We start from the raw sequence: 14,460 nt of genomic DNA, 5'->3' as shown, positions 1-14,460 counted from the left end.
ATGCTGCGATTGTTTTCTCGGTCCTATTAGGGCTGAGAAAATAATCGCTCATGGCTGCTTACACACAGGCTAATATTGGTCCGAGTGGAATGCGATTTTTTTTCTCTCACTCCACTCGCACCGATTTTCATGTTGCGTGTCTTAGGGCTAAGTCACAGCATTCCCAAATCTTGTTTGTTACTTGTGCTGATTCAGTCACATAGCACACAGCGAAAGAAAACAATATGGAAAGCCTGTGCCATGTCATGACAGAACGCTCCCCGTACGTACAGCTGTAAAGAGCTTAGCAGAGGCGCGTACTATGTACAGAAGCCGATCCGGACAATGGTAACTTTTCCTTTTCTTACTCATCCAAGTCACGTCTGACCAGCCGCCATTGTTACACGAGCAAATAGTTACCCAAGAGGAGAGGATTAAAGGGAAGTTCCAGTTTTTATGTAACACATGAGAAGATAACTGGTAGAGAGACCTGAAAGCTGGGAATGAAGGGGCCAGAAATCCTATGTGCCCAAAGGCCGTCTCCTCCGACCCCAATGAAGGGCAACCCTTAGGAATTTTGTGATTGCAAAACAAAAATGGAGTACTGAGTATATTACACACAAAAAAAAAATGCCAAGTAGGACACTTAAGGCATAAAGCAAAAAAAAAAAAAAAGTACCTGTCCAAACAAACCAGAGTGAATCGAGTCTTACATCTCAGCAGTGCACAGGTGTGAACACTACATCTACACAACACCCCGCTGCATTAAGGCAGCACCAAAGAACATTTTGCTCTCGTTGCACCATTTCTTTATACCCATGGGCACAGATATTGTGCAGATCTCTAAGAGGAGCAAACACTTGTACTCCATCTTATCAGAAAAAAAAAAAATAGAATAAAAGGCTCTTGGAGATTAGAGAACACGATGCCTGGAACGTATCAGAGACAAAACATAGTCTGCTGCCAAGTCTCGCTTGCACAATTCGGTGCCAGTAACTACTGTTACCAAATGTCCAAGCTTTTGTTACACCCAGAAGTCAATAACTCCGGTATGTCGCTGCCCGGAGAACACACCAGGAAATGCACAATTATGGGATTACACCGAGAGGTGACCTAGTGAACGGCTCAGTCTGGAAATTCCATGTATATTGGGGCAGAACAGCTGCTCGCCCCTGCTGCCTTATAGGGTTGGGGGTGCAGATGTGACCAGTGATGGCATCTGTAAGCAGTTCTCAATTTAGACACTCTAAAAACAGTGAAAATGTACTAGCTATATGATATCCTATGAAGAAATTAGGGAGAGGTTGCAGCTACAGCAATCTGCCTCCCAGCCCGAGATCTCACGCTCATAGCTGTGATTAGACCGATATGAAATCAGGTATTTGCTTAATAAAAAAACATTATTGGTAGCTCTGAGTAATAAAACCACACCATTTTAATAAATTAGAATATAAGTATAGGAACAGTGGTATTTGGATGTGTGTGTGCACGTTGAGTTTTTGGTGCATAGGAATGAGGCCCAATATAAAGCTTCTACCCCCCCCCGGATTTTACAGTAGACCGTGAGCCCTCACGGACAAGGACCTCTCTCCTTATGTACCAGTCTGTGCATGTATTGTTCTTGTTTTTATTATGTATACCCCTTTTCACATGGAATAAATGGTGCTATAATAAATCCTCCCACCCACAAAATAGACCCTCAAACAATAAAAACCTTCACGGTACTACCGTGGACTAAAGGGTGCTTTACACACTGCGACATCGCTAGCGATCTCGTTAGCGATGTGACACGCCAGATCGCAGATGTGATCTGTCAAGATCGCAGATAGGTCGTTTTTATAGCGCCGGTCACATCTGCAATCTTGCGTGTCACATCGCTAATGAGATCGCTAGCGATGTTGCAGCGTGTAAAGCACCCTTAAGACTATAGTAAATGCAATTTCTATACTGACGGGGGTTGTAGGCTTATGTCTTATGGCCATAACACTAAAAAAAAAAAACCCTCATTGTTTGTACAGGATACAGCCAGGCCCCTTTTTTGTTAGGCCTTGCTATCAGAGTTTCTGTCCCTGTGTAGCACGCAGTGGGGGTACAGCTTGACAGTCCGCCTGATCTAATAGTATGGGCGTCAAATAATAGACTGCGGGCTTGTGACTGTGAGTCTGCTAGTGTGAACAGTGCTCTATGCAAGCCACTAGTGTGCAGTTTTACCATCCAGCCATTACCTCCTCCATATTTGGAAGCGAGTGTGATTTGCTCTTCCTGCACCTGAGATGCCTCCACCTAGTGGGGGTTTAGCTGAATCCTGCTGGCGTAGTAATTGGCTTCTGGCCTGAGCAATATACAGCTGCAATTCCATCTTTGCTGTAAGTAAGGATATTCTATTTTTGCTTTTTTTTTTATATAGTAAATGCAATTTCTAAAAACTTTTTTGGGGGGGGGGTACATGACTGAACAATTCTGCTGGATCACTGCAGCCATCCTCACCACAAAAGGGGTGGAACTAGGTAAAAGCCCACCCAAAAAGAGGTGTTCTGGGTCATTTTAATGACCTTTCCAAACAGACCTGGGAGTGAGGCTTAAATATCTTCTGAGGCATTAGGGTTTCTCTCAGACGTCCATCATCATCAATCCGATCTTAGATCGCAACGCACGGACTGACCATGGTTTCCTGACCAGAGCGTGACAGCATCTTAAGCATACATGAAGGGGGTCACGCTCAGATCGGAAGATGCACGGTCACTTTGAGTGCTGTGATCGAAGATTGGACCAATGATGACAGATGTGTGAAGAAGCCATTTTGTTTTCAAGCAGTTTTACCACAGACTATAGCGCACGTTCTAAAGCTGCAACCTTTGACCACGTTCACATGAGCAAATTTCACGGTTTGTATACAGACTGCAGTACCAGGGACTGACTGAATATCCCAACCCCAAATTACACCCCACAGACATGATGGGCTAGGTCAAGTCAGGAGCGTGGGCGCCACACTGAGCACTGCTGTCCGTGTACGGCCCACGAAATACACGTGAGTGAACCCGGCCTAGCGCAGTAAAAAAAAACCTGTCTGTTGCCCTTAACAACCAGAGCTCAAGATTCCCTCCTAAGAAAATGAAAGCTGTGCCATGATTGGTTGCTATGGGAAACTGAGGCAGATTCTCTTTTAGACAATTTCAGTGAAGGGGGTGGGGGGGGGGGGGTCTGCACATACAACCCCCTCAAAAAAAACACCTCCCTGACCTGTAGCCTCCTCCATTTTGTGTCCTCCCTGCCATGAACATATGTTCAAGTGATTAACAACACCACTGCAGCCAATCAGCCCTGTACACACAGACTCGTGGTTGGTGGTCACCTGAAGGAGTGAAGTGGTTGCTAAGCAACATGCACCTCACAAAAGGGGGTGAGAAATAATGAGGCAGTGCAATGTTATTACCGTTTATACAGTGTGCATGTAGTTACTGCAGAGGCGCCAGCACGAGTACAAGAGTAAAACATAACAGGGGTAATAAAAAATAAATACGCTGATAGTGGCGAGGAGCGCAGCTAACGCATGACCGCAAAGGATGAAGAGCTCAGGTTCAGGTCGGTTTTTGAAGGGTATAAAACTTTGAGGTTTCCGTCTGCATCAGCCACCCGCACCTGCTCCAGCACAAGATGGCAGCCGCCCTCCGCCTCCGGGGCCCGGCACTGCCACCGGCTGCTGCTGGATGTCACCTCCACCCGTCAACCTCTGTGTCTGAAGAAACCTCTTCCTCTTTATTCTCCAGAGTGAATTTATTCAGTTCTGCCATTTTCTGTAGGCGAAAAAACAACAAAACAATATCCCATAAGATAAAAACCCACAGAAAACCCAACAACAACAAAAAGCCATGTCTGCTTCCTCGCCTGGCCTAGTATTGTATATCAGCCTCATTTATTTGGCTACTACAATACCAGATGCAGCCTGTAAGATAAAAGTGGCGCTGTTTCTGAGAGAAGTCATGCATCTATCATCTAGAAGTATGGGGTTGGGAGATGTCCAGTGTCCAAGAGGATAGGGAGCAAGGACACAACCCCAGACAAACTTTTGGACAAGACTGTGCCTTCTTGGCACAAATCATGGTAGACACCATTAATAATTCGGACCACAGCCATCAAGGGGAGAGCCACAACCATCAGAGGGGGCGAAGGGAGGGAGAGAGAGCCACAACCAGAGGGAATGCGGGGAGCCGGGCAGGCCAACCATCAAGAGGGATGGGAGGAATGGGGGGGTGGAGCCACAACCATCAGAGGGAGGGGAACGGGGGGGAGGAGCCACAACCATCAGAGGGAGGGGAATGGGGGGGGTGGAGCCACAACCATCAGACTGAGGGGAATGGGGGGGGGGGGGGTAAGGCCACAAGCCATCAGAGGGAGGGGAATGGGGGGGGGGGGGGGGTAAGCCACAACCATCAGAGGGAGGGGAATGGGGGGGGGGGTAAGACCACAACCATCAGAGGGAGGGGAATGGGGGGGGGGGGGGGAAAAGCCACAACTATCAGAGGGAAGGGAATGGGGGGGGGGGGGGGGGGGGAAGCCACAACCATCAGAGGGGAGGGGAATGGGGGGGGGGGGGGGTGAGCCACAACCATCAGAGGGAGGGGAATGGGGGGGGGGGGGGTGAGCCACAACCATCAGAGGGAGGGGAATGGGGGGGGGGGGGGGTAAGCCACAACCATCAGAGGGAGGGGAATGGGGGGGGGGGGGGGGGGGTAAGCCACAACCATCAGAGGGAGGGGAATGGGGGGGGGGGGTAAGCCACAACCATCAGAGGGAGGGGAATGGGGGGGGGGGGGTAAGCCACAACCATCAGAGGGAGGGGAGTGGGGGGGGGGAAGCCACAACCATCAGAGGGAGGGGAATGGGGGGGGGGGTAAGCCACAACCATCAGAGGGAGGGGAATGGGGGGGGGGGGTAAGCCACAACCATCAGAGGGAGGGGAATGGGGGGGGGGGGGGGAAGCCACAACCATCAGAGGGAGGGGAATGGGGGCAGGGGAAGCCACAACCATCAGAGGGAGGGGAATGGGGGGGGGCAGGGGAAGCCACAACCATCAGAGGGAGGGGAATGGGGGGGGCAGGGGAAGCCACAACCATCAGGGGGAGGGGAATGGGGGGGGGGGGGGGGGGAGCCACGACCATCGGGAGGGGAATGGGGGGGGGGGGAGCCACAACCATCAGAGGGAGGGGAATGGGGGGGGGAGCCACAACCATCAGAGGGAGGGGAATGGGGGGAGCCACAACCATCAGAGGGAGGGGAATGGGGGGAGCCACAACCATCGGGGGTAGCAAGAACCATCGGGTGGGGAGAGAGCCACAACCATCAGAGTGGGATGGGGGGTGGATGAGCCACAACCATCAGTGGGGGGGAGGAGCGCAATCCTGACAAGTTTGGCAAATCTGCATATGCCATTAAGAAGTATTTATACAAGTGTGGCCTGTCTGTGGTGTGACAGGAAGAAGTCAGACACACATATGAATGCACACACATGCCGACTGTATTGGGTGAAAAATCGTCTTGGCACCATATGCGCTAGAGACTACTTCTCTGGGTCCCACATCACAGAGGCTAGCCATCTAGGTGATACATACCTCCCATCCAAGACTTGTCTGGCTGCAACCTTACAATACGTGTACGATTATATAATAATATTTTTCTTATGCATGCATTATATTTCCTGCATCCCCCAATGAAATGATAGAGAAATATATATAACCCATATATTAAAACACAATATTTAATACAAAACAATTTTTTTTTTTTTTTTAAAAATGGTTTTGTTTTTTTTGGGGACCCAACTCCATACTCCATTTTGTAGATTGCAAAGCAGAGAGCGGCCGCCGTGGAAGACCTGACATGAGCTTTGACAACTTGAACTGGCTAGACCAGAATGGACAACGGCAGAGATGAAACACTAGACAGTAATTATCTATTCTTCTAAGAAGCTGTTCCCCTGAAGTTCCCGGGAGCCTTTCACATGGTCTTAGTGATGAAGTTACATGTCTTAGGAGAAACCTTTATGTTACTATAGAACTCATACCTAAGGAAGCACAATATCCTTAATTAGCGGAAATAACAATATAGAAGACGCTGTGCTGTTCGGAGAACTGTGCTCAATTGGATGACTGGTGCTCACAACTTGCTTGGAAGTAGGAGGCAGGGGATAGCGGTTTCCCCCCCCCACACTTTACAGTTACATTTAACTAATGAAGTTTACTTAACTCTATTGTGCTAGGTGACATGTAAAAGAAGGATAGGTTAATTGATGCTCCCAGTGCCCTAGGTAATAAAATGGCTAATAAGTTACCCTACTGGGTGGGAATGTGCGGGGTCAGGAGGACTCGGAAAGAGATCTACTCTCATAAACGGATACCGGCAATGAATACACTACACCAAACATGAATAGGTTTACGTTTATCTAAAGGAGATAAAATCAGAAATTTGTCTGAAAAAAAGTGACGTACGTTTTGCACCATTTCCGCAACCCGTAGCGTTCTCATTTTTCAGGATATGGGGCTTGGTGAGTGCTTATTTTTTGCGTCTCGAGCTGACGTTTTTAACGGTACCATTTGTGCGCAGATGCTACGTTTTGATGCCTGTTATTGCATTCAGCGCAAAATTTGTGATTACCAAAAAAACATAATTTTGGCATTTGGATTTTTTTTTGCCGCTACGCTGTTTACTGATCAGATTAATTGATATTATAATTTCATAGATCGGGCATTTCTGAACGCGACGATACCAAATGTGTGTATATTTTTTTTTAACCCTTTAAAATTTTAATGGGGCGATGATTTGAACTTTTAGGTTTTTTTTAAAACTTATTTTATTTTACTAGGTCCCCTAGGGCAGAGCTTCCCAACTCCAGTCCTCAAGGCACACCAACAGTGCATGTTTTCAGGATTTCTTTAGCATTGCATGGGTGTTGGATTCAGCACCTTTGCAGGTGATTAAATTATCACCTGTGCAATACTAAGGAAATCCTGAAAACATGCACTGTTGGTGTGCCTTGAGGACTGGAGTTGGGAACCTCTGCCCTAGGGGACTATAACTATCAGCAGTCTGATCGCTCATTCATTTCTCCCGATCAGAGCTGTTTCTTACAGGATCTGAGTCATGTGATCACAGGAGTCATCACATGACCCTGTGCTACCATGAAAACCACCGGATCCACGTGACCACGTCACGTGACTTCCAGTATCTGGCAGTGAGTACGGATCTACTGCTATCGCCATTAATATGGCGCTGTCAGATCTTGACAGCACCATTTAAGGGGTTAAAAGGCACGTGCAGATAGCTATTCTGCTCGTGCCTAGCAGGCACACATGTCAGCTGTATAAATCAGCTGACATGTGTGCTGATCCCCACCTGCAGCAGCAAGTGGGGATTAAAACTATGACCGCAGGGATGTAATATTACTGCCCGCAGTTGTTAAGAGGTTAAACATATCTCCCCTCTATTAGGGCGTTATTAGATGTCCTGTGCATGGTCTACAGTTGACCTGAGCCCCCCCCCCAATCATGGTACTAGGAGATAGATCATGTATTACAATCACTATTAGGATAAGAAGATATGGAGCATGCTCGGATCTCACGTTGACTGATCTCTGGAGGCTGAAAAATGCTGGTATTCTGAGATTTTCCTGCTATTCCTGACCACATAATAGGAGGTCACATACGGATTTAGCCCTCGGAATGGAACGACCTGGTAGAGCAATTCGTATCCTTCATAGATAATCTTCAGGGTCTATCAGTGCATTATCCCCTTTAGCTTTTTTCCTGTAATCCCCCCCCACTCCCACATCTCCGGGTCCTCACCATTCTGGTTACAGGTCACTGACTGTCACTTAATTGTGATATATTGAAAGTCAACCCTGCTAAGCTAATATTGGCTCTGCCTCCCGAGGAGCGGTATGGGATGTCCTGGAGGCATGGCTGAAGCCCCCCACCAAACAGATTGTTCAGACGGGAGACATGCTGTCTGAACAGTTGGGTGGGGAGGCCTTTATACCTTCAGGGCATCCCACACCGCTCCCCGGGAGGCAGAGACAATATTAGCTTTGCCACCAATAACACCCAGCCCAGACCTCTTCTGGCACCGGCACATGAAAAGCCAAAGAGATGTTCCACTGCCGGCGGCACGTGACTATATATCAGAAGAGATGAAATTACACCCTGCGCACGCTGTGTACTATTTCCATTAAAACCACAGCCCATCCAGAAATAGCCTCCTCCAGGGAACGCATTGTGCAGAGAAACGGTACTGTGTAAGTGAAAACTGGAGGAGTGTTTGCTTTCTCCCCCAGACAGATTACTTTCACAATCCAAAACAAAAAGAAAACTTTTGGGACCCTGAGAGGAGTTTTATGAAGTTCTGCAGCAGCTGACGGTCAGATAACGGGAGATATAATAGCGGCCCAAGGCCTTATACTCACTTAGGGTGCAAATTCTCTTTAAAGGGAACCTGTCACCACTTTTTTGGCCTGTAAGCTGTGTACAGTATTCTAACATGCTGTATATAAGAGCCCAGGCTGCTGTGAGAACATAACAAAAAAAAAAAAACCAAAAAAAAAAAACCACTTTATAATACTTACCCAACGGTCGCGCGGTGGGCCTAATGGGAGTCTCCGTTGTCCGGTGCCAGCGCCACCTTTTTTGGCCATCTTCTTACTCTTTCTGAAGCCTGGGTGCATGACGCGTCTACGTCATAGACACTCGCCGGTCCTGCGCAGGCGCACTACAATACTTTGCTCTGCCCTGCTCAGGACCTGAATGCCAGCGAGTGTGTATGACGTCAGACACTTAATGCACCGCTGCTAGAGAAGGAGGAGGACGAAGATGGCCCAAAGAGGCAGCACCGGAGAACGGAGACGCCCATATGGCCAACTGCACGACCGTTAGGTAAGTATTATAAAGTGGTTTTTATGTTGTCACAGCGGCCTGGGCTCTTATATACAGTATGTTAGAATGCTGTATATTATAAGAGCCTGGTGGTGGTGGCCGCAGCTTATACACCAAAACAGGTTCCCTTTAAAGTGAGGGGTCACGGGGCTGGATAAGAAGGAGGTGAACACCTCACATTATAACCTGTCCCTTTAAATCTTTTATAACAAATGCTGTGATGTTACAAGGCCAGATAAAAAAAGGGATTCCCGTGAAAATGTACTGTCAGTCAGTGCAGTTCTGATCTATGCCGTCCATTATTACAAAGGAGGGTTTTAAAAAACAGGAAATAAAAAGAAAGGAGACATAATAAAATCAGGACTCACAGCAACGAGGGCATCCATGACGTCCTTACAGATCTGCAGGCTGCTGGAACTGGTCACCTCGAGGAGAAGGGCCCGGGTAGACTTAATGATCTGGGAAAACACATCTGACATGGTCAGCGGTGTTACATTTTACTTGTACAGTAATTAATAAGTATCACTCATCAGTGAGACGATGGGTCTGACCATGGCCAGGTAATAACACAAATAGTATTAAAAAAATAAATAAATAATAATATGACAAAAATAACTCAAACACCATACCTTGGTCTTGTCACTATTTGTGATAGGTGGGAAGGAGATGACGGCATTTTCAGCATCAACCAAGCATGGATAATTCTCTTTACCGTCCAATAAATGAAGGTATCTGGGGAGGAGAGGAAACAAGAGAATGATAAGAGGATATCATATGCATATCTGCCCCTGTAGCCACATCAAGGCGTACCTTGTATACTGGGTACCTACTCTGAACTGAAGCCTCTTTCAGGGTTTAAAAACCTCCTATGTACAAACAAGTAGGAACCAGTGGCTAATAAGGGAGAGGTGCATGGTCAGAAGGTATGACCCCCATTAATCTAGACAAAAAGGACTAGATTCATTCAGTTCAGAGTAGGTAAACCCAGTATCCAAGGTATGCCTTGACGTGGCTACTGGCCAGACATGAAAATGGCCATTTTTGTATTTTAAATTTCTCAATTTTTTTCTTAGATTTCCTTTAGCAGGCGGGGCTATACTGGGGGGGTCAGACAACGCTCTGCCCGCACACGCAGGGCTATACCGGGAGAAGGGGGGGGGGGGGGGGCGGTCAATGCTCTGCCCACACACGCAGGGCTATAGGGGGGGGGGGCAGGCAACATTCTGCCCGCACACGCGGGGCTATACCGGGGGCCAGGCAACACTCCCCTCCCGTCACTAGGCCTCGTTAGACGGCACAGAAGCAATATCTAAAGTGCTGATATAGGAGCATTTTATTTTTCTGTAGACAGATTTTAAATACTATAGTGATCTATAGACAGGCGCACACACCTTGGTACATACAATGGCAGCGTGTGCCTGCCGTGTCCTCTCTGAGTGCTGAGTAACCACTTAAGCGCTGGAATGCTGGGTTCACAGTGACGTCTTATTCTAGGAATCTAGCCCTTGAGAACAATGATTCATTATGTAACAGACCACACCGGGGACACCTGCACTATTCAGAAAGAGCAAACTGAGCCGACTCATCCGCCTCTACCAAGTGGTCAATTTACAACAGTCACTATGGTGGGTGGCCACCAACCATGATGCATAAGCCGGGAAGCTGGGCTTTACTACAGGCACGGCAAACACTCATGTCGCAGCTCATCTGTCTGAAGAGTGTTTGTGGCCGAGCTGCGCAATTCCTTCCATTATCTTCCATGATGCAATGTAAGAAGCGCTTAATACTTAGGATACACACGATGGAGGAGGTTTGATACAACATTACTTTCCTTGAGTCATTACAAAGCCTTAATAACAGGGCGGAGTGTGTCTCTATGGTGCGGTCCAACGCGGTCCTGTAATGACAGCAGAGTTGCGCTTGCCCAGTTAGCACTGGAGAACTAGCAAGGACCCAAGTTCACTTTGTCTGATGTTTGTGTATAATAGTGGCCAATGCCGAAATGACACAGAGCACTTCTGTTTGCAAATTCATTATGATTTAACCAAATTCTGAAAACCGCCGACAACCGGGCGGGCCCTGAAAACCGCCGACAACCGGGCGGGCCCTGAAAACCGCCGACAACCTGACAGCATCACTAGTCTCTGAATTAGCCAGCAACCCCCCTCAAGAAGAAAAATATAATGTAAAAAGGTGCATAAGATCAGATGCAAAGTTATGAGATCTTTAAGTACTCAGTCTTCTTGACATCTAGGCCTCGGTTCCTGTTTTGCACGCTGATAAAACATCGGATTGCACTCCCACCAGTGCAAAACTATGAAGCAGTGTCCATCTGCGATTGATTTCTCATGCCATAGTGTCATGTGGAATGAATCGCAACATGCTGCATTTTGCAGCGAGTCTCGGCTCACACCCCCCCATACAAGTCTATGGGAGCGTGTGAATCATTGCACTGCACTCGCATGTCATCCGAGTATAGTGTGATGTACGCAGAGACAGGCTGGGGAGGAGATGGGGAGAAAGTGCTCCCATCCTCTTCTCCGCAGCTGTGATACGATCGCAAGATCACATCACAATCGCATGACCCTCAGCTGACGCTCGCAGCAGAGGATCATTAGCACATTGCTTCCGATCCTCTCGCATCACAAGCTATGCGCAAGTGGAACCATACCCTTAAAGAAATTTTCTACTTGTTAATTTTTTTTTTTTTTTTAAACATCCAAAAATACATTTAAATCAATTCTCTTTGCCTCCCTGATCCCCCAATGATCATCCTCTTCTGGGGCTGCCTGTGTTTGTCTGTGTACTTATTGCTCAGTACCTAGAGGCATGTGACCACTCCAGCCAATTACTGACAGCAGGGGTCACTGATGTGTCCCTAATGTGGCCGGCACTTATTACACAGTAATGTATCTGTACGCCATTGGCTGTACTTTGGTCCAGACAGACTTATTACTGCTGCAACCAATCACTGGCCACTGCAGTGTTTACGCGGTGATCCTCTGTGACCAGTGATTGGCTGCAGTGGTTGTATTGCTGAAACCGGCGGGAAACATGGGCAGTGCTGGCGGAGGATCTGGAGGGGGGGGAGGCAAATCAGTAAGGTGAATGTACTTTGTTAGGTCACCGTATTATGGATATGGATGGATTTCCGTAATATTCCACGATTAGTCTTAGTAATTAGGGATGTCTGTGGTTCCTGTGGGCAGACGGAGCAGCACTTACTTGTGAAGTCCAGACACGTTCTGACGCTTCTTCTGCTTCCTCTGTTCCTCAGCCTCGAACTTCAGCTGCCGGAGCAGCTCCTTGGCGTTTATTTCTTTACGGTTCAGCGGTACGATCTATTATATATAAAACAGACATGGCGTTAGTTATATGGTAAAGCAGTGGAGACGATTCTGTGCCAGTGGCCTCCATTCTGTGGTTTGCCAGCTGTTGCCGGTAATTTGGCCATAGGTTGGAGAGACAACTGGACAAATGTTACTCAGGCCTCTGAAACGCTGGGTGACCAGCGATCAGACAGCGCCGGCTTCCAGGTACATCTGACTACGTGCCTCTGATGACAAGGACTAAGCCAGACAAATGTCTAATGTGTTTCCCTGCGCTTGTTAAATATTAACTACTAGGCCTGCGGATTAGGGCCAGACAATGCGGGATTAGCCTGAAATCGTTAGGCGCTGTACAAACAGGTCACCTCGGGTTCTGCATGAGCGGCGCGGTGCAGATAGGGGAGCCGCAGCGCAAAAAACAAGCGCTGGAAACTGGTGACGGGCACACTGTCTGGAGCGCTGTGCTATTCTACAATGGAGGAACAAACCCGCCACAGTGCCCTATATCCTCAGAAATGTCTGTCTGCTATTTCATCCTTTTTCTCTGCTCGATTCTTAAAAGTGAACATGGGCAAAACAGAATTCATTGTCTTTCCTCCTCATCACTCAACCCCCCCACCTGATATATCCATCAATGTCAATGGCTGCTCACTTTCCCCAGTGCCACGTGCTCACTGCCTGGGTATTAATCCTAGACTCTAATCTCTCTTTCAAGCCACACATCCAAGCCCTCTTCACCTCCTGCCGCCTCCAAGTCAAAAATCTCCTGGATCCGTACATTCCTTTCCCAAGAAGCTGCAAAAACCCTAGTACATGCCCTTATCGCCCGCCCGGATTATTGCAACCCTCTGCTCTGTGGCCTCCCTTCTAACAGTCTCACACCCCTACAATCTATTCTAAACTATGCTGTCCGGCTAATCCACCTGTCCCCCCGCTACTCCCCGACCTCTCCTCTCTGCCAATCCCTTCACCGGCTTCCCATTGCCCAACGACTCCAGTTCGAAACACTAACCATGACATACAAAGCCATCCACAACCTGTCTCCTCCCTACATCTGTGACCTAGTCTCCCAGTACCTACCTGCACGCAACCTTCGATCCTCACAAGATCTCCTTCTCTACTCCCCTCTTATCTCCTCTTCCGTCAACTGCATCCAAGACTTCTCCCGTGCCTCCCCCATACTCTGGAATGCTCTGCCACAACACATCAGACTCTCACCTACCTTGATAAGCTTGAAAAGGAACCTGAAGACCCACCTCTTCCGACAAGCCTACAACCTGCCGTAGCCCTCAGTCTGATATAGCGCCGCACAATCAGCTCTACCCTCAGCTCTACCCATCCCTTGTAGACTGTGAGCCCTCATGGGCAGGGTCTTCTCGCCTCCTGTACCAGTCTGTGTCTTGTATTGTTTATGATTATTGTACTTGTCCCTATTATGTATACCCCTTTCCCATGTAAAGCGCCATGGAATTGATGGCGCTATAATAATAAATAATAAATGCCTCCCATATTGCCCCCAATAACTGCAATATCATCCATCATGTTCACGGTCGTAATCCTCCATGGCGTGTCCATGAAAGGCATGTCTCAGCAACCTCACCCAAAACCTGCACCACAACACAGACCCCGAAATCCAAGAAGCAGCCACTAGGGGGCACTCACATGTAACCTCCTGCGCCAATCTCCATGACTAGTGCAAAGAAAGACACAGGGCCACCATCCAGGGCCAAAAAGGAGAATCCTGCTGCTACAGCTACGCCATCAGCCAGTTTCGAGCGCTGGCACGGACCGCAGACTCTTGTCCAAAAGGTTTCCGTTGGTGGAGGTCTGGGAGTAAAGGTTTATGGGATTGACTGGGATCCCATCTCACCAACATCAAACTTATAGGACTATTATGGTGGAACCAGTGCAGGGCTTTTCTTAACCCTTGCCTGGTATCATGGGGTCAATGAGGATAAAAGGATAGAGATAGACATCTATCTCACACTCTGTTAACCATCTAGATGCTACAGCATATTGGTGTTCACTAAGGGGTTAAAAATGGTCTCATGGTGGTCTTGAGATGAAAGAGATACCAACCAGACCACAGTCATTCCTTTGCACCACCAACCGTGTCCCCTGAGTGCTCGCCTCCTTTTCCTGCAAGTAGCCTCACGTCACCGCTGCAGCCAATCAGCAGATACTGACTGGCTGGCTGAACCTTTCACATTCTGGCCAAGAAAAGAAAGTCTCCT

At 48.0% G+C, this 14,460-nt stretch overlaps 1 protein-coding gene across 1 annotated transcript in view; it reads right to left on the bottom strand.

Annotated features, from left to right (window-relative positions):
* Nucleotides 1–3,400: 3,400 nt before the first annotated feature.
* The window catches only part of LRRC47 (leucine rich repeat containing 47), a 31,793-nt gene continuing 20,733 nt past the window's right edge, over nt 3,401–14,460 (bottom strand). The window contains 5 exon segments of the mRNA XM_075327684.1: nt 3,401–3,669; nt 3,672–3,773; nt 9,266–9,355; nt 9,527–9,629; nt 12,123–12,238. Of these exon segments, the coding sequence (XP_075183799.1) occupies nt 3,523–3,669; nt 3,672–3,773; nt 9,266–9,355; nt 9,527–9,629; nt 12,123–12,238 (558 nt within the window). The 3' untranslated portion in view covers nt 3,401–3,522.

Source organism: Anomaloglossus baeobatrachus, chromosome 11 (assembly GCF_048569485.1).
Source record: "Anomaloglossus baeobatrachus isolate aAnoBae1 chromosome 11, aAnoBae1.hap1, whole genome shotgun sequence".
Taxonomy (NCBI): Eukaryota; Metazoa; Chordata; class Amphibia; order Anura; family Aromobatidae; genus Anomaloglossus; species Anomaloglossus baeobatrachus.
Note: the sequence above shows the minus strand (reverse complement) of the source record. Positions and strands in the feature narration are given on the sequence as shown.